The following is a 23,811-nucleotide window of genomic DNA, read 5'->3' as shown; positions in this document are numbered from 1 at the left end:
AAAATAATAATAGATAAATGTACTAAACAATACTGTTCATCTATAGATTGTGTAGACTTGTAAACAAATTTACGACAATTAATGTAAAACTGCTTTCTTGTCCAAAACTCATATACCTGTTATGGAGGTTGGGGGCGCTTGTGTGCCAAAGATGTTTGGAGGTGTAGTAACTGTATGGTGGAAGGTTACATTCCCCAGATTACTGATCACTACAAATCTTTGATATAATGTAATCATTGGTTTATTTTGGCATATGCAAACCTGTCTCAGTGTTAGTAATATCATTCAAGGCTAATATTTAATATTCATTTGTACATGTAGTTGTTTTTTTTTACCATCATAATGTTTTCAGAACAGTTCAGAATAAACCTGTTTTTAAAATATATAAAACTATTATTTGCTTCCTTCATTATTTCCTCTGGACCTTCCTAACATCTACTCATATTCAATTTTTCAAGATATAGCTTCTACCTTATATTGTATAACAAATTCATTTTGTTATACTGAATCTGCAATGGATAAATATTTGCAGTTTAACTTATTTTCCCTTGCCACTAGCTGATTCAACATTGTCCTTATAAATAGGTGAAGAGTATTAACAGAATCAGATGAATGTGTGGATATTTGTATTCTTTGAGGGATAAAATAAACAGGATAGTTTCTCTTTCTGAACAGAAAATAAACAGGTGGCATTGTATTCTTTGTGGGTATGTATCAAACAAGAAAGTTTTTTTTTTTCTGGATAGAAAACAAATACATGGATGTTGGTATTCTTTGTGGGTATGTATTAAACAGGATAGTTGTATGTATTAAACAGGATAGTTGTATTATCTGTGAGTAGATATTTCACAAGTATTCTCATAATTCTGTATGCCAATGGTCTTCCACACATATTGGGGTTTAATTTGTAATGAAAGCTATTGAAACAAAATTATTTTTACTCACTTGTTTATGTTAGCTCCTTCCTTTAACCTTTCACCTGCAGCTCCAGACTTGACAGCTCTCTCGCTACCCGCTAAATCAACCAAGCTCACTTTAGAAACTTTTTCTCCTGTTACCTGAGATGAGAAATATTAACATGGTTTAAACACAAAAAATCAAATAATCTGCAAAAATATCTTTTATTCAAACAGTTTTTAATATTAAGACAACTTTAGCTAACCCACTTACTACAACAAAAACAATGTACATCCAGAGATTTATATTTAGAAAAGGGTGACACATCAGAAAAGAACACTTCACTACACACACATATGTAACAACCAAGTTATCTAGGTAACATAAGAACAGAACATACGCAACACACAGGTACATGTAACAACCATATTACCTAGGCAACACAACACATATATAAAAACAAATTTACCTAGGCAACACCATGACAGAACACACACATGTAACAGCCAGATTACCTAGGTGGCATTAGAACACATGTAACAGCCATGTTATCTTAGCAACACAAGCATACACGTACATATAAAGGCCATGTTACCTCAGCAACACCCAGATAGAACTCACACCCACATATATCATATACAAATCATGCTATTTTATTTTCACAACAACAATATCAAAAACATCATTCCTATCAGTACGACCAACACATCCAATAAGAAAACTAAGTATCAGGAAACTTCTAACTTTAACTAACTAAAAAACTTCTTTATATCTTTCAGTTGATCAGTTAAGTTCTACTGAAGATTTTATTTAAATAACACACTTTCCACAACTGTATAACATTTAAAATTAATTATTTTATTCAATATGATTTTAGACAGTCTAAACACAACTCAGTTTATCAACATAAATTTGACAAAATCAGAATAGTTATGACTACAAAACTGTTATTATTTATTATATTAATGTTAAGAATGAAATTAGTTATAACTACAAAACTGTTATTATTTATTATTTTAATGTTAAGAATAAAATTAGTTATAACTACAAAACTGTTATTATTTATTATATTAATGTTAAGAATGAAATAAGTTATAACTACAAAACTGTTATTATTTATTATATTAATGTTAAGAATGAAATTAGTTATAACTACAAAACTGTTATTATTTATTATATTAATGTTAAGAATGAAATTAGTTATAACTACAAACCTGTTATTATTTATTATATTAACGTTAAGAATGAAATTAGTTATAACTACAAATCTGTTATTATTTATTATATTAACGTTAAGAATGAAATTAGTTATAACTACAAAACTGTTATTATTTAATATATTAATGTTAAGAATGAAATTAGTTATAACTACAAAACTGTTATTATATTAATGTTAAGAATAAAATTAGTTATAACTACAAATCTGTTATTATTTATTATATTAATGTTAAGAATGAAATTAGTTATAACTACAAAACTGTTATTATTTATTATATTAATGTTAAGAATGAAATTAGTTATAACTACAAAACTGTTATTATTTATTATATTAATGTTAAGAATGAAATTAGTTATAACTACAAAACTGTTATTATTTATTATATTAATGTTAGAATGAAATTAGTTATAACTACAAAACTGTTATTATTTATTATATTAATGTTAAGAATGAAATTAGTTATAACTACAAATCTGTTATTATTTATTATATTAATGTTAAGAATGAAATTAGTTATAACTACAAAACTGTTATTATTTATTATATTAATGTTAGAATGAAATTAGTTATAACTACAAAACTGTTATTATTTATTATATTAATGTTAAGAATGAAATTAGTTATAACTACAAATCTGTTATTATTTATTATATTAACGTTAAGAATGAAATTAGTTATAACTACAAAACTGTTATTATTTATTATATTAATGTTAGAATGAAATTAGTTATAACTACAAAACTGTTATTATTTATTATATTAATGTTAAGAATGAAATTAGTTATAACTACAAAACTGTTATTATTTATTATATTAATGTTAAGAATGAAATTAGTTATAACTACAAAACTGTTATTATTTATTATATTAATGTTAGAATGAAATTAGCTATAACTACAAAACTGTTATTATTTATTATATTAATGTTAGAATGAAATTAGTTATAACTACAAAACTGTTATTATTTATTATATTAATGTTAAGAATAAAATTAGTTATAACTACAAAACTGTTATTATATATTATATTAATGTTAAGAATGAAATTAGTTATAACTACAAAACTGTTATTATTTATTATATTAATGTTAAGAATGAAATTAGTTATAACTACAAAACTGTTATTATTTATTATATTAATGTTAAGAATGAAATTAGTTATAACTACAAAACTGTTATTATTTATTATATTAATGTTAAGAATGAAATTAGTTATAACTACAAAACTGTTATTATTTATTATATTAATGTTAAGAATGAAATTAGTTATAACTACAAAACTGTTATTATTTATTATATTAATGTTAAGAATGAAATTAGTTATAACTACAAAACTGTTATTATTTATTATATTAATGTTAAGAATGAAATTAGTTATAACTACAAAACTGTTATTATATATTATATTAATGTTAAGAATGAAATTAGTTATAACTACAAAACTGTTATTATTTATTATATTAATGTTAAGAATGAAATTAGTTATAACTACAAAACTGTTATTATTTATTATATTAATGTTAAGAATGAAATTAGTTATAACTACAAAACTGTTATTATTTATTATATTAATGTTAAGAATGAAATTAGTTATAACTACAAAACTGTTATTATTTATTATATTAATGTTAAGAATGAAATTAGTTATAACTACAAAACTGTTATTATTTATTATATTAATGTTAAGAATGAAATTAGTTATAACTACAAAACTGTTGTTATTTATTATATTAATGTTAAGAATGAAATTAGTTATAACTACAAAACTGTTATTATTTATTATATTAATGTTAAGAATGAAATTAGTTATAACTACAAAACTGTTATTATTTATTATATTAATGTTAAGAATGAAATTAGTTATAACTACAAAACTGTTATTATTTATTATATTAATGTTAAGAATAAAATTAGTTATAACTACAAAACTGTTATTATTCATTATATTAATGTTAAGAATGAAATTAGTTATAATGTCAAAACTGCTTTCAGATGTCAAATTATCGTCAAAGAATCTATCACCCTATGGGAATCAGAAGTATTACAGGTATTCACTACATGGGAATCAGAAGTATTACAGATATTCACTGTCTGGGAATCAGAAGTATTACAGATATTCACTATATGGGAATCAGAAGTATTACAGATATTCATTGTATGGTAATCAGAAGTATTACAGATATTCACTGTATGGGAATCAGAAGTATTACAGATATTCATTGTATGGGAATCAGAAGTATTACAGATATTCACTGTATGGGAATCAGAAGTATTACAGATATTCACTGTTTGGGAATCAGAAGTATTACAGATATTCACTGTATGGGAATCAGAAGTATTACAGATATTCACTGTATGGGAATCAGAAGCATTACAGATATTCACTGTATGGGAATCAGAAGTATTACAGACATACACTGTATGGGAATCAGAAGTATAAAGATATTCACTGTATGAGAATCAGAAGTATTACATATATTCACTGTATGGGAATCAGAAGTATTACAGGTATTCACTATATGGGAATCAGAAGTATTACAGATATTCATTGTATGGGAATCAGAAGTATTACAGATATTCACTGTATGGGAATCAGAAGTATTACAGATATTCACTGTATGGTAATCAGAAGTATTACAGATATTCACTGTATGGTAATCAGAAGTATTACAGATATTCACTGTATGGGAATCAGAAGTATTATAGACATTCACTGTATGGGAATCAGAAGTATTACAGATATTCACTGTATGGGAATCAGAAGTATTACAGACATTCACTGTATGGGAATCAGAAGTATTACAGATATTCACTGTATGGGAATCAGAAGTATTACAGATACTCACTGTATGGGAATAAGAAGTATTACAGATATTCACTGTATGGGAAACAGAAGTATAACAGATATTCACTGTATGGGAATCAGAAGTATTACAGATATTCACTGTATGGGAATAAGAAGTATAACAGATATTCACTGTATGGGAATCAGAAGTATTACAGATATTCATTGTATGGGAATCAGAAGTATTACAGATATTCACCGTATGGGAATAAGAAGTATTACAGATATTCACTGTATGGGAATCAGAAGTATTACAGACATTCACTGTCTGGGAATCAGAAGTATTACAGATATTCACTGTATGGGAATCAGAAGTATTACAGATATTCATTGTATGGGAATCAGAAGTATTACAGATATTCACCGTATGGGAATAAGAAGTATTACAGATATTCACTGTATGGGAATCAGAAGTATTACAGACATTCACTGTCTGGGAATCAGAAGTATTACAGATATTCACTGTCTGGGAATCAGAAGTATTACAGATATTCACTGTCTGGGAATCAGAAGTATTACAGATATTCACTGTATGGGAATCAGAAGTATTACAGATATTCACTGTATGGGAATAAGAAGTATTACAGATATTCACTGTATGGGAATCAGAAGTATTACAGACATTCACTGTCTGGGAATCAGAAGTATTACAGATATTCACTGTCTGGGAATCAGAAGTATTACATATATTCACTGTATGGGAATCAGAAGTATTACAGATATTCACTGTATGGGAATCAGAAGTATTACAGATATTCATTGTATTGGAATCAGAAGTATTACATATATTCACTGTATGGGAATCAGAAGTATTACAGGTATTCATTATATGGGAATCAGAAGTATTACAGGTATTCACTGTATGGGAATCAGTTGTATTACAGATATTCATTGTATGGGAATCAGAAGTATTACAGATATTCACTGTCTGGGAATCAGAAGTATTACAGATATTCACTGTCTGGGAATCAGAAGTATTACAGATATTCACTGTATGGGAATCAGGAGTATTACAGATATTCATTGTATGGGAATCAGAAGTATTACAGATATTCACTGTATGGGAATCAGAACTATTACAGATATTCACTGTATGGGAATCAGAAGTATTACAGATATTCATTGTATGGGAATCAGAAGTATTACATATATTCACTGCATGGGAATCAGAAGTATTACAGATATTCACTGTATGGGAATCAGAAGTATTACAGATATTCATTGTATTGGAATCAGAAGTATTACATATATTCACTGTATGGGAATCAGAAGTATTACAGGTATTCATTATATGGGAATCAGAAGTATTACAGGTATTCACTATATGGGAATCAGAAGTATTACAGATATTCATTGTATGGGAATCAGAAGTATTACAGATATTCATTGTATGGGAATCAGAAGTATTACAGGAATCAGAAGTATTACAGATATTCACTGTATGGGAATCAGAAGTATTACAGATATTCACTGTATGGGAATCAGAAGTATTACAAATATTCACTGTATGGGAATCAGAAGTATTACAGATTTTTACTCTATAGTAATCATAAGTATTACAGATATTCACTGTATGGGAATCAGAAGTATAAAGATATTCACTGTATGGGAATCAGAAGTATTACAGATATTCACTGTATGGGAATCAGAAGTGTTACAGATATTCACTGTATGGGAATCAGAAGTATTACAGATATTCACTGTATGGTAATCAGAAGTATTACAGATATCCATTGTATGGGAATCAGAAGTATTACAGATATTCACTGAATGGGAATCAGAAGTATTACAGATATTCACTGTATGGGAATCAGAAGTATTACAGATATTCACTGTATGGGAATCAGAAGTATTACAGATATTCACTGCATGGGAATCAGAAGTATTACAGATATTCACTGTATGGTAATCAGAAGTATTACAGATATTCACTGTATGGGAATCAGAAGTATTACAGATATTCACTGTATGGTAATCAGAAGTATTACAGATATTCACTGTATGGGAATCAGAAGTATTACAGATATTCACTGTATGGGAATCAGAAGTATTACAGATATTCACCGTAGGGATAATCAGAAGTATTACAGATATTCACCGTAGGGATAATCAGAAGTATTACAGATATTTACTGAATAGAAATCAGAAGTATTACAGGCAATTGCTGTATAAAACTCACAAGTACTACAAAAAAGAATGTGTTGTCCATTACTGCATAATTTTGTCACATCTCAGTTTCATCAATACGTAGTAATCATGCTGCCAGGAGAAACTACTAGAAAACATCACATCCTATGAAAAGTTTCTTTCTGTAAATAAGTTTACTGTTAAACCAAAAGTATTTCAATGATGTACTCATACATTTTACATTTTATTTTAACCAGATCCATTTGGGAACAGTTTGTTTGCTGTTAGTGGAGTAAAACCATACTAGCTATCTGTTGTGTCCCTGTAGGGAGTCACTACCATATTTTGGCACCGTAAGCCCACATTCACTATCTGTTGTGTCTCTGTAGGGAGTCACTACCATATTTTAGCACCGTAAGCCCACATTCACTATCTGTTGTGTCCCTGTAGGGAGTCACTACCATATTTTAGCACCGTAAGCTCACATTCACTATCTGTTGTGTACCTGCAGGGAGTCACTACCATATTTTAGCACTGTAAGCCCACATTCACTATCTGTTATGTCCCTGAAGGGAGTCATTACCATATTTTAGCACCTTTTAGCACCGTAAGCCCACATTGACTATCTGTTGTGTACCTGTAGGGAGTCACTAACATATTTTAGCACCATAAGCCCACATTCACTATTTGTTGTGTACCTGTAGGGAGTCACTCCCATATTTTAGCACTGTAAGCCCACATTCACTATCTGTTGTGTACCTGTAGGGAGTAACTCCCATATTTTAGCACCATAAGCCCACATTCACTATCTGTTGTGTACCTGTAGGGAGTAACTCCCATATTTTAGCACCATAAGCCCACATTCACTATCTGTTATGTACCTGTAGGGAGTCACTACCATATTTTAGCACCGTAAGCCCACATTCACTATCTGTTGTGTCCCTGTAGGGAGTCACTACCATATTTTAGCACCGTAAGCTCACATTCACTATCTGTTGTGTACCTGCAGGGAGTCACTACCATATTTTAGCACTGTAAGCCCACATTCACTATCTGTTATGTCCCTGTAGGGAGTCATTACCATATTTTAGCACCTTTTAGCACCGTAAGCCCACATTGACTATCTGTTGTGTACCTGTAGGGAGTCACTAACATATTTTAGCACCATAAGCCCACATTCACTATTTGTTGTGTACCTGTAGGGAGTCACTCCCATATTTTAGCACTGTAAGCCCACATTCACTATCTGTTGTGTACCTGTAGGGAGTAACTCCCATATTTTAGCACCATAAGCCCACATTCACTATCTGTTGTGTACCTGTAGGGAGTAACTCCCATATTTTAGCACCATAAGCCCACATTCACTATCTGTTGTGTACCTGTAGGGAGTAACTCCCATATTTTAGCACCATAAGCCCACATTCACTATCTGTTATGTACCTGTAGGGAGTCACTAACATATTTTAGCACCGTAAGCCAACATTCACTATCTGTTGTGTACCTGTAGGGAGTCACTCCCATATTTTAGTACCGTAAGCCCACATTCACTATCTGTTGTGTCCCTGTAGGGAGTCACTCCCATATTTTAGCACCATAAGCCCACATTCACTGTCTGTTGTGTCTCTGTAGGGAGTCACTACCATATTTTAGCACCATAAGCCCACATTCACTGTCTGTTGTGTCCCTGTAGGGAGTCACTCCCATATTTTAGCACCATAAGCCCACATTCACTATCTGTTGTGTACCTGTAGGGAGTCGCTCCCATATTTTAGCACCATAAGCAACATCGTTGGTTGATGAGAAAGGTTTTGTATTATTATATTTCTTACAGATGTCACTTCCAATCACGTTCATAAGACCATCTGGGAGTAAGTAACATGGTACATACAATCCTTAACACAGTCATGTAGAACAAGTGTTCTTTTCAAGAGCACTGAAACTCAATGCCTTCTTCTGAGCTTGTTCATTAGAAATGTTTGATGTCGCTGTGTATTTGATACCAAAAAAACTGTTCACTTTAATGGATGTTGTTCACACTTGAGTTCCTGGATGACATTCATCACTTCTTTGGTGTCACAAAATCCAAGGGATCCTCAGAAGTATTGCAAGACATTTCATCTTCATCACTCTCTAATGGAGTAACACAATTACTCCATTTCATCTTCATCACTCTACAATAGTTACACAATCAATCTGTTTCGTCTTCATCATTCTCTAATAGAGTAACACAATTAGTCCATTTCATCTTCATCACTCTCTAATGGAGTAACACAATTAATCCATTTCATCTTCATCACTCTACAATAGTTACATAATCAATCTGTTTCATCTTCATCACTCTACAATAGTTACATAATCAATCTGTTTCATCTTCATCACTCTCCAGTGGAGTAACACAATTAATCCATTTCATCTTCATCACTCTCTAATGGAGTAACATAATTAATCCATTTCATCTTCATCACTCTCTAATGGAGTAACACAATTAATCCATTTCATCTTCATCACTCTCTAATGGAGTAACACAATTAGTCCATTTCATCTTCATCATTCTCTAATGGAGTAACATAATTAATCCATTTCATCTTCATCACTCTCCAGTAGAGTAACACAATTAGTCCATTTCGTCTTCATCACTCTCTAATGGAGTAACACAATTAGTCCATTTCGTCTTCATCACTCTCTAATGGAGTAACACAATTAGTCCATTTCACCTTCATCACTCTCTAATGGAATAACACAATTAATCCATTTCATCTTCATCACTCTCTAATGGAGTAACATAATTAATCCATTTCATCTTCATCACTCTCCAGTAGAGTAACACAATTAGTCCATTTCGTCTTCATCACTCTCTAATGGAGTAACACAATTAGTCCATTTCGTCTTCATCACTCTCTAATGGAGTAACACAATTAGTCCATTTCGTCTTCATCACTCTCTAATGGAGTAACACAATTAGTCCATTTCATCTTCATCACTCTCTAATGGAGTAACACAATTAGTCCATTTCACCTTCATCACTCTCTAATGGAGTAACACAATTAGTCCATTTCACCTTCATCACTCTCTAATGGAATAACACAATTAGTCCATTTCACCTTCATCACTCTCTAATGGAGTAACACAATTAGTCCATTTCATCTTCATCACTCTCTAATGGAGTAACACAATTAGTCCATTTCGTCTTCATCACTCTCTAATGGAATAACACAATTAATCCATTTCATCTTCATCACTCTCTAATGGAGTAACACAATTAGTCCATTTCATCTTCATCACTCTCTAATGGAGTAACACAATTAGTCCATTTCATCTTCATCACTCTCTAATGGAGTAACACAATTAGTCCATTTCGTCTTCATCACTCTCTAATGGAGTAACACAATTAGTCCATTTCGTCTTCATCACTCTCTAATGGAGTAACACAATTAGTCCATTTCATCTTCATCACTCTCTAATGGAGTAACACAATTAGTCCATTTCATCTTCATCACTCTCTAATGGAGTAACACAATTAGTCCATTTCGTCTTCATCACTCTCTAATGGAGTAACACAATTAGTCCATTTCACCTTCATCACTCTCTAATGGAGTAACACAATTAGTCCATTTCATCTTCATCACTCTCTAATGGAGTAACACAATTAGTCCATTTCGTCTTCATCACTCTCTAATGGAATAACACAATTAATCCATTTCATCTTCATCACTCTCTAATGGAGTAACACAATTAGTCCATTTCATCTTCATCACTCTCTAATGGAGTAACACAATTAGTCCATTTCATCTTCATCACTCTCTAATGGAGTAACACAATTAGTCCATTTCGTCTTCATCACTCTCTAATGGAGTAACACAATTAGTCCATTTCGTCTTCATCACTCTCTAATGGAGTAACACAATTAGTCCATTTCGTCTTCATCACTCTCTAATGGAGTAACACAATTAGTCCATTTCGTCTTCATCACTCTCTAATGGAGTAACACAATTAGTCCATTTCATCTTCATCACTCTCTAATGGAGTAACACAATTAGTCCATTTCATCTTCATCACTCTCTAATGGAGTAACACAATTAGTCCATTTCGTCTTCATCACTCTCTAATGGAGTAACACAATTAGTCCATTTCATCTTCATCACTCTCTAATGGAGTAACACAATTAGTCCATTTCATCTTCATCACTCTCTAATGGAGTAACACAATTAGTCCATTTCGTCTTCATCACTCTCTAATGGAGTAACACAATTAATCCATTTCATCTTCATCACTCTCCAGTAGAGTAACACAATTAGTCCATTTCGTCTTCATCACTCTCTAATGGAGTAACACAATTAGTCCATTTCGTCTTCATCACTCTCTAATGGAGTAACACAATTAGTCCATTTCGTCTTCATCACTCTCTAATGGAGTAACACAATTAGTCCATTTCACCTTCATCACTCTCTAATGGAATAACACAATTAATCCATTTCATCTTCATCACTCTCTAATGGAGTAACATAATTAATCCATTTCATCTTCATCACTCTCCAGTAGAGTAACACAATTAGTCCATTTCATCTTCATCACTCTCTAATGGAGTAACACAATTAGTCCATTTCGTCTTCATCACTCTCTAATGGAGTAACACAATTAGTCCATTTCGTCTTCATCACTCTCTAATGGAGTAACACAATTAGTCCATTTCATCTTCATCACTAATGGAGTAACACAATTAGTCCATTTCACCTTCATCACTCTCTAATGGAGTAACACAATTAGTCCATTTCACCTTCATCACTCTCTAATGGAATAACACAATTAGTCCATTTCACCTTCATCACTCTCTAATGGAGTAACACAATTAGTCCATTTCATCTTCATCACTCTCTAATGGAGTAACACAATTAGTCCATTTCGTCTTCATCACTCTCTAATGGAATAACACAATTAATCCATTTCATCTTCATCACTCTCTAATGGAGTAACACAATTAGTCCATTTCATCTTCATCACTCTCTAATGGAGTAACACAATTAGTCCATTTCATCTTCATCACTCTCTAATGGAGTAACACAATTAGTCCATTTCGTCTTCATCACTCTCTAATGGAGTAACACAATTAGTCCATTTCGTCTTCATCACTCTCAATGGAGTAACACAATTAGTCCATTTCATCTTCATCACTCTCTAATGGAGTAACACAATTAGTCCATTTCATCTTCATCACTCTCTAATGGAGTAACACAATTAGTCCATTTCGTCTTCATCACTCTCTAATGGAGTAACACAATTAGTCCATTTCGTCTTCATCACTCTCTAATGGAGTAACACAATTAGTCCATTTCATCTTCATCACTCTCTAATGGAGTAACACAATTAGTCCATTTCACCTTCATCACTCTCTAATGGAATAACACAATTAGTCCATTTCATCTTCATCACTCTCTAATGGAATAACACAATTAGTCCATTTCATCTTCATCACTCTCTAATGAAGTAACACAATTAATCCATTTCATCTTCATCACTCTCTAATGGAGTAACATAATTAATCCATTTCATCTTCATCACTCTCTAATGGAGTAACACAGTTAATCCACGACATCTTCACCACTCTTCAATAGAGTAATACAATTAATCAATTTCATCTTCATCACTCTCCAGTGGAGTAACACAATTAATACATTTCATCTTCATCACTCTCTGATGGAGTAACACAATCAATCCACGACATCTTCACCACTCTTCAATAGAGTAATACAATTAATCAATTTCATCTTCATCACTCTCCAGTGGAGTAACACAATTAATCCATTTCAGCTTCATCACTCTCCGGTAGAATAACACAATTAATCCATTTCATCTTCATCACTCTCTAATGGAGTAACACAATTAATCCATTTCAGCTTCATCACTCTCCGGTAGAGTAACACAATTAATCCATTTCATCTTCATCACTCTCTAATGGAGTAACACAATTAATCCACGACATCTTCACCACTCTTCAATAGAGTAACACAATTAATCCATTTCATCTTCATCATTCTCTAATGGAGTAACACAATTAATCCATTTCATCTTTGTCACTCTCTGGTGGAGTAACACAATTAATTTTCCTTTCTTTGTGCCTCTAATTTGCTCTGTTTCCCACCTGCTTTTCATGGCATTTTGATCTCTAGGTCTGAACTGTTACATCCACACCAACTTTGAGGGCATTTCTCACAAGTACTACAGGTACATAAAAGCCATTTTCTTCTCTACCTGAACTAACATAGCTTTATCAATACAAAATCAGTACACTTACTCATTGAATGTCGATACCATGTCAATATGTTTTTTGGCCAGCAGTGGATCCAGTTTTCACAAAGGGTGCAGCAATTGCCCACTTTTGGTAAAAGTGTTAGCCAATAAATAAACAATCCAGAATGACTTTAAAAATTAGGTTTTGTGAAACCCTGGATGCCTGGCCCATAGAAGTACTATTAAAAAAGTGAATTTGGTTCAATCTTGAAATTCATGTTACTTTATAAAACTACACATAAAGAGTTTCAGTAAATATTCTTCTATATTTACATCAACAACGATGTTGTCTAAGATATTTCTTTGAAGTGCTGTTCGAAATTTCACATGTACTTTTGCATTTGACAGCAATGCGTTGTTTATGCAGGATAAAAATTATTTTTATATAGATATATATCCATTAATCACAGATTATTCTGACCTGTAACCTTGACAGTGGATCCAGATCAAACAAATATTACAAATTTGACTCCCAAGATTGGACAAAGAACTAAATTAATGGCCTTCGTTCATTCTACCTTTACAAACTTATATCAAAACATCAATTTGCTTTTAAAGTTTCGTTTGCAAACTAGTTTTCATTAACTTTATTTAATGTTAATTGTACACAGGCTATCACTGAGTAAGATATAAGTGATACTGTATGACTTTAGAATTATAACAACCATAAATTTTAAATGGTACTGTATGACTTTAGAATTATAACAACCATAAATTTTAAATGGTATACGTGATACTGTATGACTTTAGAATTATAACAACCATAAATTTTAAATGTTATACGTGATACTGTATGACTTTAGAATTATAACAACCATAAATTTTAAATGGTTTTGTTCAGAAAAATAAGATTTATAAAATCATACTTACACCTAACTCAGTATCTCTTATCGAGCATGACAAAATTATGTTGAACACAGCATGTGATCGACTAGATTCATTATTCATGTTGGTAGCTGCCACTGTTCGAGACTTGTTTCCTTCTACTATCAAACTGTTAATTTCCTACAATGAAATTCAAGGAAAATTTAACAAATATTTAAAATGCGTTATAACAAAAACTATTGTTGTGTAACATAAAATTAAAATTGTATTTAAAACTGATCAACAGTCATCAAAGACACTCTACATGTTTCAAAACATTGTTGAGTATTTTAACAAATTTACTGTTATCTCGAAATCAAGAAGTTAAAACATGCATCAAATACAATATTTCTTTGCAAATACTAATTCTGTTTATGTTAAGCTTTTATAAATTATAAAATGTCTTACAATAACTTTTATGGCCCAGCATGGCCAGGGGGTTAAGGCAATTCTCTCGTAATCCAAGGGTCGAGGCTTCAAACCCCCATTATGCCAAGCATGCTTGCCTTTTCAGCCAAGGGGGGGGGGGTTATAATGTGATGGTCAATCCCATTATTCGTTGGTGAAAGAGTAGCACAACAGTTGGCAGTGATTGGTGATGACCAGTCTTTCACTTCTAAATTAGAGATGGCTAGCGCAGATAGCTGTCGAGTAGCTTTGTGCGAAATTCAAACCAAACCAAACCCTGTTGTCTTATATTGCTAAATTAGAGACAGGTACCAGAAGTAGCCTCAAACCCTGTTGTCTTATATTGCTAAATTAGAGACAGCTACCAGAAGTAGCCTCAAACCCTGTTGTCTTATATTGCTAAATTAGAGACAGCTATCAGAAGTAGCCTCAAACCCTGTTGTCTTATATTGCTAAATTAGAGACAGGTACCAGAAGTAGCCTCAAACCCTCTTGTCTTATATTGCTAAATTAGAGACAGCTATCAGAAGTAGCCTCAAACCCTGTTGTCTTATATTGCTAAATTAGAGACAGGTACCAGAAGTAGCCTCAAACCCTGTTGTCTTATATTGCTAAATTAGAGACAGCTACCAGAAGTAGCCTCAAACCCTCTTGTCTTATATTGCTAAATTAGAGACAGCTATCAGAAGTAGCCCTCATGTATCTTTGCATGAAATTCAAAAAACAAAACAAAACGTATTTTTCTTTCCTTGTTTGTTGAAGCTCCCTCACTTTGCCATCTAAAACGTTCACTCTACAGTAAACACAGCTGTAGTTTGTTGAAAGCTGTTAAAACGTTCACTCTACAGTAACACCGCTGTAGTTTGCTAAACACTGGTAAAATGTTCACTCTACAGTGACATCGTTGCAGTTTGTTGAAGGCTGTTAAAATGTTCATTCTACAGTAGCACTGCTGCAGTTTGTTGAAGGCTGTTAAAACGTTCACTTTACAGTAACACAGCTGTAGTTTGTTGAAAGCTGTTAAAATGTTCACTCTACAGTGACATCGCTGCAGTTTGTTGAAGGCTGTTAAAATGTTCATTCTACAGTGACACCGCTGCAGTTTGTTGAAGGCTGTTAAAACGTTCACTCTATAGTAACACCGCTGCAGTTTGTTGAAGGCTGTTTATATTAGAATGAAAATATCAATACTTTAGTCATCATTTTGGTTTGTCAGTGTTTGAACAGTTTGATACGAAGTTTCAGTTCTTGGTTTTACCAGTTTATTACATATACGTTAGTTTTTAGTTTAACCAGTTTATTACATATACGTTAGTTTTTAGTTTAACCAGTTTATTACATACCTGTCAGTTTTTGCTTTATGAAAATAAAATTCCAAAATAGGAACATCTAGTGCAGATAACCCTTGTGTAGCTTTGTGCAAAATTCAAACCAAACCAATACAATAACTACAACAGATAAGAATGACTAAAGTTTTACATAATTAATGTGAATATGTTCTAATGGACCAAATGGCCAAGTAAAGCACCCATGTTGTAGAAATATCCTTTTATTTATTTTCACAATATCTGTTTGTTTGATTGTTTTAATTTATGCAAAACTATCTACACAAGCTTTTCCTAATTTTGAGTTTATAAAGTAGAACAGCTAATTAACATCACCCACTGACAAACCTTAGGCTACTCTTTTAACTATGAAAATGAAATTAACCATCACATATAATCCGCTCACGAGCACATTTAGTTTATGAATCACTGATTTTGAGTTAAGCACCCTAACTCCCAGACTGCATCACGCATTTTACGAGGTAAGATTGTCCGTCATCATAAATAAGTTTGGTCTCTGTATATTGTTGTTCAGGAATAAGAGCAGTCACTTTCTCTAAAAAGGATCTATAAACTGTTACTGATCCAAACTGTAACTACAAGCTTGTGAAAGAAATAAAATAAAAGTGAAATTAAAGAGATCTTACTTGTACATTTTATTATAAATCACTCATATGTCAGTAGCTTGTATGTATTACATATGCCTATGTCAGTAGCCTGTATGTATTATATATGCCTATGTCAGTAGCTTGTATTACATATGCCTATGTCAGTAGCTTGTATGTATTACATATGTCAGTAGCTTGTATGTATTACATATGTCAGTAGCTTGTGTGTATTACATATGTCAGTAGCTTGTATGTATTACATATGTCAGTAGCTTGTATGTATTACATATGTCAGTAGCTTGTATGTATTATATATGTCAGTAACTTGTATGCCTTTAATTTCCAATGTTATTAAGTGTGTTTCTTGTTGAGCACAAAGCTACACAAGGGGTTAAGTGTGATCTGCCAATGTGGATACTGACTGGTTTGTTTTGAATTTTGTGCAAAGCTACATGAGGGCTATATGCGCTAACTGTCCCTAATTTAGCAGTGTGAAACTAGAGGGAAGGCAGCTTGTCATCACCACCCACCGCCAACTCTAGGGCTACTCTTTTACCAACAAATAGTGGGATTGACCATCACATTATAATGCCCCAACGACTGAAAGGCCGAGCATGTTTGGTGTGACAGGGATTCGAACCTGTGGCCCTTGGATTACAAGTCGAGTGCCTTAACCACCTGGCCATGCCAAACCTGTAGGTACTGAAACCTGACATTTAGTGTTATAAGCCCTCAAACTTATTAATGTCTACAGCAGTAGACAATGCTGTTAAGAAAAACAATTGAAATCTAGAAAGGTGTGTTCAAGTGTCATTTATCTATTTTTGTAATTTTATGGGCCTTTATTTGTCCATAACCAATGACATACGTACATTGATGTACATTTAATGGTTTCATGACACATTAAAGTAAAATTTAAAATGTTCTTAAACTGTTCTAACAACTGAATTTGAACAGTAGAACTAAATGGAAACCTTGACTGAACCATGTGAACTTGACTACGTACTTTTTTTATATTACAAACAACTCAGAATTATCATTACTGTAAACAAAACTTCTGTTCATAAATATTCATTAAAAGCAAGATGCAAAAAATGTCAAGAATGAATAAAACTTCACTGAATATTTTTCTGGCTATCCTCAGTGCACGATAATATTTGAAGATGGCAATCCAAGAAGACAGTAAGACTGATATGCATAAGTTCAGAGTCAAATTTTTGTCACAGGTAAATGTGCATTATAGGAATATTCTCAACTGTTCTACATTTACAAGAAAACAATTTCAGTGACCTTTAACCTTACATTAAAATAAAAACTTGTTGACAACTATAATAATAGTTGTCAATAAATTGTTGTAAATAAACTATGACCATTTCATCATCAAGTAATCAAGAAGGACAGTAACAAACTGATAAAACTGAATAACAAGTTATGTTCTGCAAATACAAAGGGAAACTTCAAAAAAAATTTAAAAAGTATATAAACATTAACTTCATTAAGGATTTAGTAAATCAGTGCAAATTTAGTTTTTATCTTGGCTGGTCAATTATTTAAACATTACATAATGTTTAATCTGTTTGAAAAACGATGCTTTCAACTGTTAGTTAAGCCTATTAAAGAACATGATCAAGAATTATACAGGCAGAAATATCACATTCAAAGTAGTAAAAACCTATTAGAATGACCTTACGTAGAACCAAGTTGATAACATGAAATGTATTCACCAAACAAGCACATATAAACAGGTTGTTGAAGGCTCAGTGAAACTCATGGCTCATAACTATGTTGGTAGATTGAAACACCATTACCATAAAAGCTTAAATGAACCAATGAAGCCTGTTGTTTTGTTTAATTTGTGTAAAGCTAGACAAAAGCTAACAGCACTAATTATCCTAATTTAAAAGTGACAGACTAGGGAAAAATCAACTGGTCAACACCACCTACCACCAAACTCTTGTGCTATTCTTTATTAATGAAAAGTGGAATTGACTATGACATTATAAACCACACACACCTGAAAAACAAGCATGTTCAGTGACTAAATTTGAACCTGTGACCCAATGATTGCAAGTCAAGCTCTTTAGTCACCAGGCCTATCTGGCTGAATCCTATTAAATAACCACGTGAAAAATTGTAAATTGAAATAACATCTTAAAAAAAACAACAACCTAAAACAAGTGGCAGGAACTACTGGAACTTGCAAGATGTGTTAATTAACGACTCCTTCATGATAAAGATTATATATATATATATACTTACTTCAAAAGATGAAACTGCCAAGGTGGAAAGACCATCAACATAGGGACCCAAAATACTATGTTCTCTGACTTTCAAATTTTGGTTCGTGCTGTAAAAACAATAAGTCATTTCATTATTTCCTTCCTTCGGTGCACCCACACAGAGCTAAAAAAAATCATATTATTACATATGGAATTAACTGTTAAAAATCCAGATACAGATAGATAAATCTTGTCAGAAGTTCTATCTTACACATTGAGCAAGCAGCAACGTGTGCTAAACCTAAACTAATTAATCTTGTGACATAAGACTTTGAACCTAAACCTTTATCTTGTTATTTTACTATTTCAAAATATTTAAAAAAAAAAGATGTCTCCAGTTACGTTTGTGTTTATTTAGTAGTGTACTAAAATATCTGAGATTTGAAGAAGGTGGTTGCTCATAATAATCAATTTGAGAAACTATCACGTAATCGCTTTGATTGTTGTACAAATTTTAAAATATTAACTTCACTCACAGTACCATAAAGAAAAATCCCAAATAATGTGCTATTCCTAAGGAAAGACAATTCAAATATATCTTGGCACAGTTCCATAAATCGGCAATATAAGTAATTCACTTTTGTTCTGATATTAGAAAATCATAGATAATGCTCAGCTGAGATTATGTATTTATAATAATTTATTGATACTTTACACAGTTTATAATAGAATACACGTGAAATAGATGGTTTTGGTTCGAAGCTAAAATACAAAATCTCGCACACTCCAACATTAATTCTTCAAAATAATATTAATATAAAATTTTGTATCAAATGCTTGAAAAACCTTCTGTTCTTTTGTTGCTGTGGGAATATTACAACTTATATTAAATAAGATATACCTATTAGTATATGACAGCTCATGACCTGAACTTTTAAAATTGTGATACATGTGCATATTAATCTTTTAAAATATATCAACAAGTATCATGTCACAGTAAAAATAACTTCAATAACACTCATTAAGTAACTCTTTTTTTGTAACACACATATTCTCAAATAAGTGAGATAAATAAGATAAATAAATAACTGTTTCATAATACACATGATGCCACACAACTGAAAGGATAATTAGCCCATATAACTCAAGGAATGTTCCATTGCATGTTTCAACATTTCAGGATCTATTTCATGATACACATGCACCAACACAACTCAGGAATACTCTGACATTATAAACATATACCTATACAAATTAAATATTGTGGTTTAAAATGATACTAATGTCCCCATACAATTTAGGAAATGTTTGACATTATATTCACATCTCCCACATACACACACACCTTAGAAACTAGTTACATACCCCTTTGGATCAAGGAGGTCATGAACCTTTTCGTTATAAATCTCCATATAAGAAACTTCAACCTTGTAACTGTTACTCGGGTCTTTGTTGGAAGCAATTCTTTCAAACAAAGCATCACACAGTCGAGGAATGAGGCCCTTATTATTCTCAGAACCCATCATTGTGAACGATTTTCCAGAACCTGCAAATTGGGAAGATTGTTTTTTAATTAATTATTAAAAAATCATTGTGCTCGATGCTAGATACATCATAGATACGAATACTATTTTTCAAAGAATAACCATAATAAGAGCTAACTTCATTTCATCATTTATACTGTTATAAGTAATATTAATAATGTTGTAATTTGTTTAATTTAAATGTTAACTAGTGGGTACATGAAGATTAAGCAAGCTCTAGAAAAATCTAGAACAGAGTGTCAGTTATAAACAAGACTTTCTGTGACACACAGAGACTATAGATAAAGAGTGGGTTAAAGGATAACCATAGAGACACAAAAGAAGAATATTTTCGAGCTATAGACTCTATAGTATAGAGTGAGCCAGTCAGATTGATAGCTATCATGCTTATTGAATTCCTTTGTACAGATTAGATGATTTGCTTTACATTAGTTAACATCATTTGTAACATAGGCCTACAACAATATATGACAGTGTGCAAGTGTGCCACATGACATAAACATTAAATGAAGAAATAAAGTAAGTTGCTAGAGTTTTGTGGAGTTGAATATTGAGTATTTTTTCACCAGATAATTTAAAAGAATCTTCCCACAAAGACATGTGTTACAATAATACTTAAGCATGTGTAATTATATATTTTAAATTCAAAGTAATGAAAATGTCTTAAAAGGTGAAGCAGTATCTTCTTTATAAGGATCAAAATGAACCTTGCCTGGTAAAGTAGAAACAGCACTGTGAGAGTTCTGAAACCTTTAGATCACAGCAAGAACGTTTTAATAACTTATTTTAAAAGGACTGTAGGCATATACAAAAACATTAGCAGATTAACTTGAGTACAGAATTGCTAAAAATTTAAGAAATATATTTCAGAAGGCACTGGACACAAAAATGAAATCCCATAATTTAAAGGGTAAGAAGTGGCTTGATTTATGTTGTTACAAAGTGTTAAAATTTATCATCACTACTGAAGGTAGGTTAGCATTTAATAATTAGCTTTCAACAGTTTTAAAATGTTTTAACCTCACTAGCTCCTGACAGTAGATTCTGTAAGATTTCTCCTGTTTTATGAATGAAAATATGCCAAATGCTTTGTGTATCTCAATTTTCAGAAAGGCTTTGATCAAATATCACCAAAGAAGGATATTAGACATTTCAGATTCCATATTACTGGTGAAAACAAAATGAGGTTTTACACAATAGAAAGCAAAATAACATCACAAGTGGAAATTATTATGAATAGAAACAACATTAAATATCACATGGATCCATTACATGTCTGATTTGGAATTTCTGGAATTTAATGTTTTCCTTAATGTACACCAACTTTAGTAATAGGATACTTAGATTATATTATAATGCTGATAATGTTTCTGTGGGCTAATGGGTTACAATATTTGATGGGTAAGTTAAGTTAACATACTTAGGGTAAGAAAATTTAAAAATAACATATCTTATATGTGAATGTGTGTATTGTTATAGTAAAGCCATATTAAACCATCCACTGTATTCACCAAGGAGAATTAAGCCCCTAATTGTAGGGCTGCAAAGCCAAAGATGTATCACTGTCCCATCAGGGGGAAGTTTAATAGGAGAAAAAAGCATATACATTATGAGGGAAAAAATAGATTTGGATACTTTTTTTTTTCAAACTCACTCTAAAAATTTTCTGAAATTGTGAAAGAAAAGGAAGAATTTCTTTTTTCCTTGGATTAATATCCTTTCATGTAGTTTATTTAGTTTGATTTATCTTTTAATAGGGAAGACATTAACAAGCTGAAAAAATAGTGCAAATATAGGCTAGTGTTGTACCACCTTGACTTTATCAACTTTGTAACACTATGTAACACAATTTTTGCTTTTTCTTGTTAGTGGACAGAAAGTGTTATTTCCCAATTGCTTATGCCTAAAGTAAATAGAAAAGACCTATTTTTCTCTTCAAAGATTGTTTTTGTGACCTGGGAGCATATAAGGAAAACATGATGGGAGACTATATTTGGGGGCTGATACGTGAAAGTGATTTACATTACAGTCACAAATCTCGAAAAACTACTCACTTCTAAACATTTTTGGTGTCACTTTAGTATAAATACATGTAAATCTTGATTCATATGTTGTTTTATTCAGACCATATATAAATGTAAATGTGCAAATTTTCCCGTTTTTACATATAAAATAGGTTAATTTCTAAATTTCATTATCCAGGTCACAAATGTAAAGTTTGAAGGGAATAATGGCCATTTTCTGTACTTTTACAACACAAGCAACTAAGAAATGACACATACTATCCAGGAACAAAATTTGTGTTACATAGTGTTATCAATTACTGATATGTAGACACCAACTCCAGATATGTTCCACCAACTCTAGACATGTTCCACCAATTCTAAATATGTTCCACCAATTCTAAATATGTTCCACCAACTCCAGACATGTTTTACCAACTCCAGATATGTTCCACCAACTCTAGATATGTTCCACCAACTCTAGATATGTTCCACCAACTCTAGATATGTTCCACCAACTCTAGATATGTTCCACCAACTCCAGACATGTTCCACCAACTCCAGACATGTTCCACCAACTCCAGACATGTTCCACCAACTCCAGATATGTTCCACCAGCTCCAGACATGTTCCACCAACTCCAGATATGTTCCACCAGCTCCAGACATGTTCCACCAACTCCAGACATGTTCCACCAACTCCAGACATGTTCCACCAACTCCAGACATGTTCCACCAACTCCAGACATGTTCCACCAACTCTAGATATGTTCCACCAACTCCAGACATGTTCCACCAACTCCAGACATGTTCCACTTCATTAAATAAAAGTCAGTGATACTTTACCTGATAAGATGTTACAAACTATGTGTGAACTGTTAACTAGTTTCAGTGAAGAGGTTGAGCTCCAGTCAGTGACTTTTAAAACTGATGATGAATCAACAACCTTTGGTGTAACGGATCGTTACAGATTTCAAAAAAGTTTACACTCCAGAAAAGTAGCATAAAATAATCTTAATTATATGATGGATTGGCGATTAAATCATGTTTGTAGAATTCCTGGCTGAGCATTTTCTCTCGTCTTCATGAAATTTAAAGATAATTCACCTCTGAAGTCTTATATTACACAAAATGTACTAGTACTGAATGACTGAGGAACAATACAGTTGGAGAGATGGAAAAGTTTCATTAAACAACACGTGAATAACATTCTAAACTACTGAGTGAATAAAATTTGTATCTAGTGTGAAAAGAATTGTCAAAAATATATTACTAACTAGAGTATCTTTGATGTTGTTAACATTTGAATGATATATCTATGTTTTATAAATGTTGTTAGCTAATAAAATCATAACACTATTTAAGCTTATAAAATATTCTGAACTAATTGCATGCTAGTGTGTGAACATTATTGTTACCTAATACTTGGTGTGTTAATTACACTGTAATTCATGTGTATGACTACTGCT

At 31.9% G+C, this 23,811-nt stretch overlaps 1 protein-coding gene across 1 annotated transcript in view; it reads right to left on the bottom strand.

Moving 5' to 3' along the window:
* Window positions 1–934: 934 nt before the first annotated feature.
* LOC143245785 (kinesin-like protein KIF13A) overlaps window positions 935–23,811 on the bottom strand; it is a 42,105-nt gene continuing 19,228 nt past the window's right edge. Inside the window, exons 3-6 of the mRNA XM_076492040.1 lie at window positions 20,162–20,342; window positions 18,837–18,924; window positions 14,243–14,377; window positions 935–1,058 (exon numbers count right to left, since the gene is read on the bottom strand). Of these exons, the coding sequence (XP_076348155.1) occupies window positions 942–1,058; window positions 14,243–14,377; window positions 18,837–18,924; window positions 20,162–20,342 (521 nt within the window). The 3' untranslated portion in view covers window positions 935–941. The remainder of the gene's footprint in view (window positions 1,059–14,242; window positions 14,378–18,836; window positions 18,925–20,161; window positions 20,343–23,811) is intronic.

This window comes from Tachypleus tridentatus, chromosome 3 (assembly GCF_004210375.1).
Source record: "Tachypleus tridentatus isolate NWPU-2018 chromosome 3, ASM421037v1, whole genome shotgun sequence".
In the NCBI taxonomy this organism is placed as follows: domain Eukaryota; kingdom Metazoa; phylum Arthropoda; class Merostomata; order Xiphosura; family Limulidae; genus Tachypleus; species Tachypleus tridentatus.
Note: the sequence above shows the minus strand (reverse complement) of the source record. Positions and strands in the feature narration are given on the sequence as shown.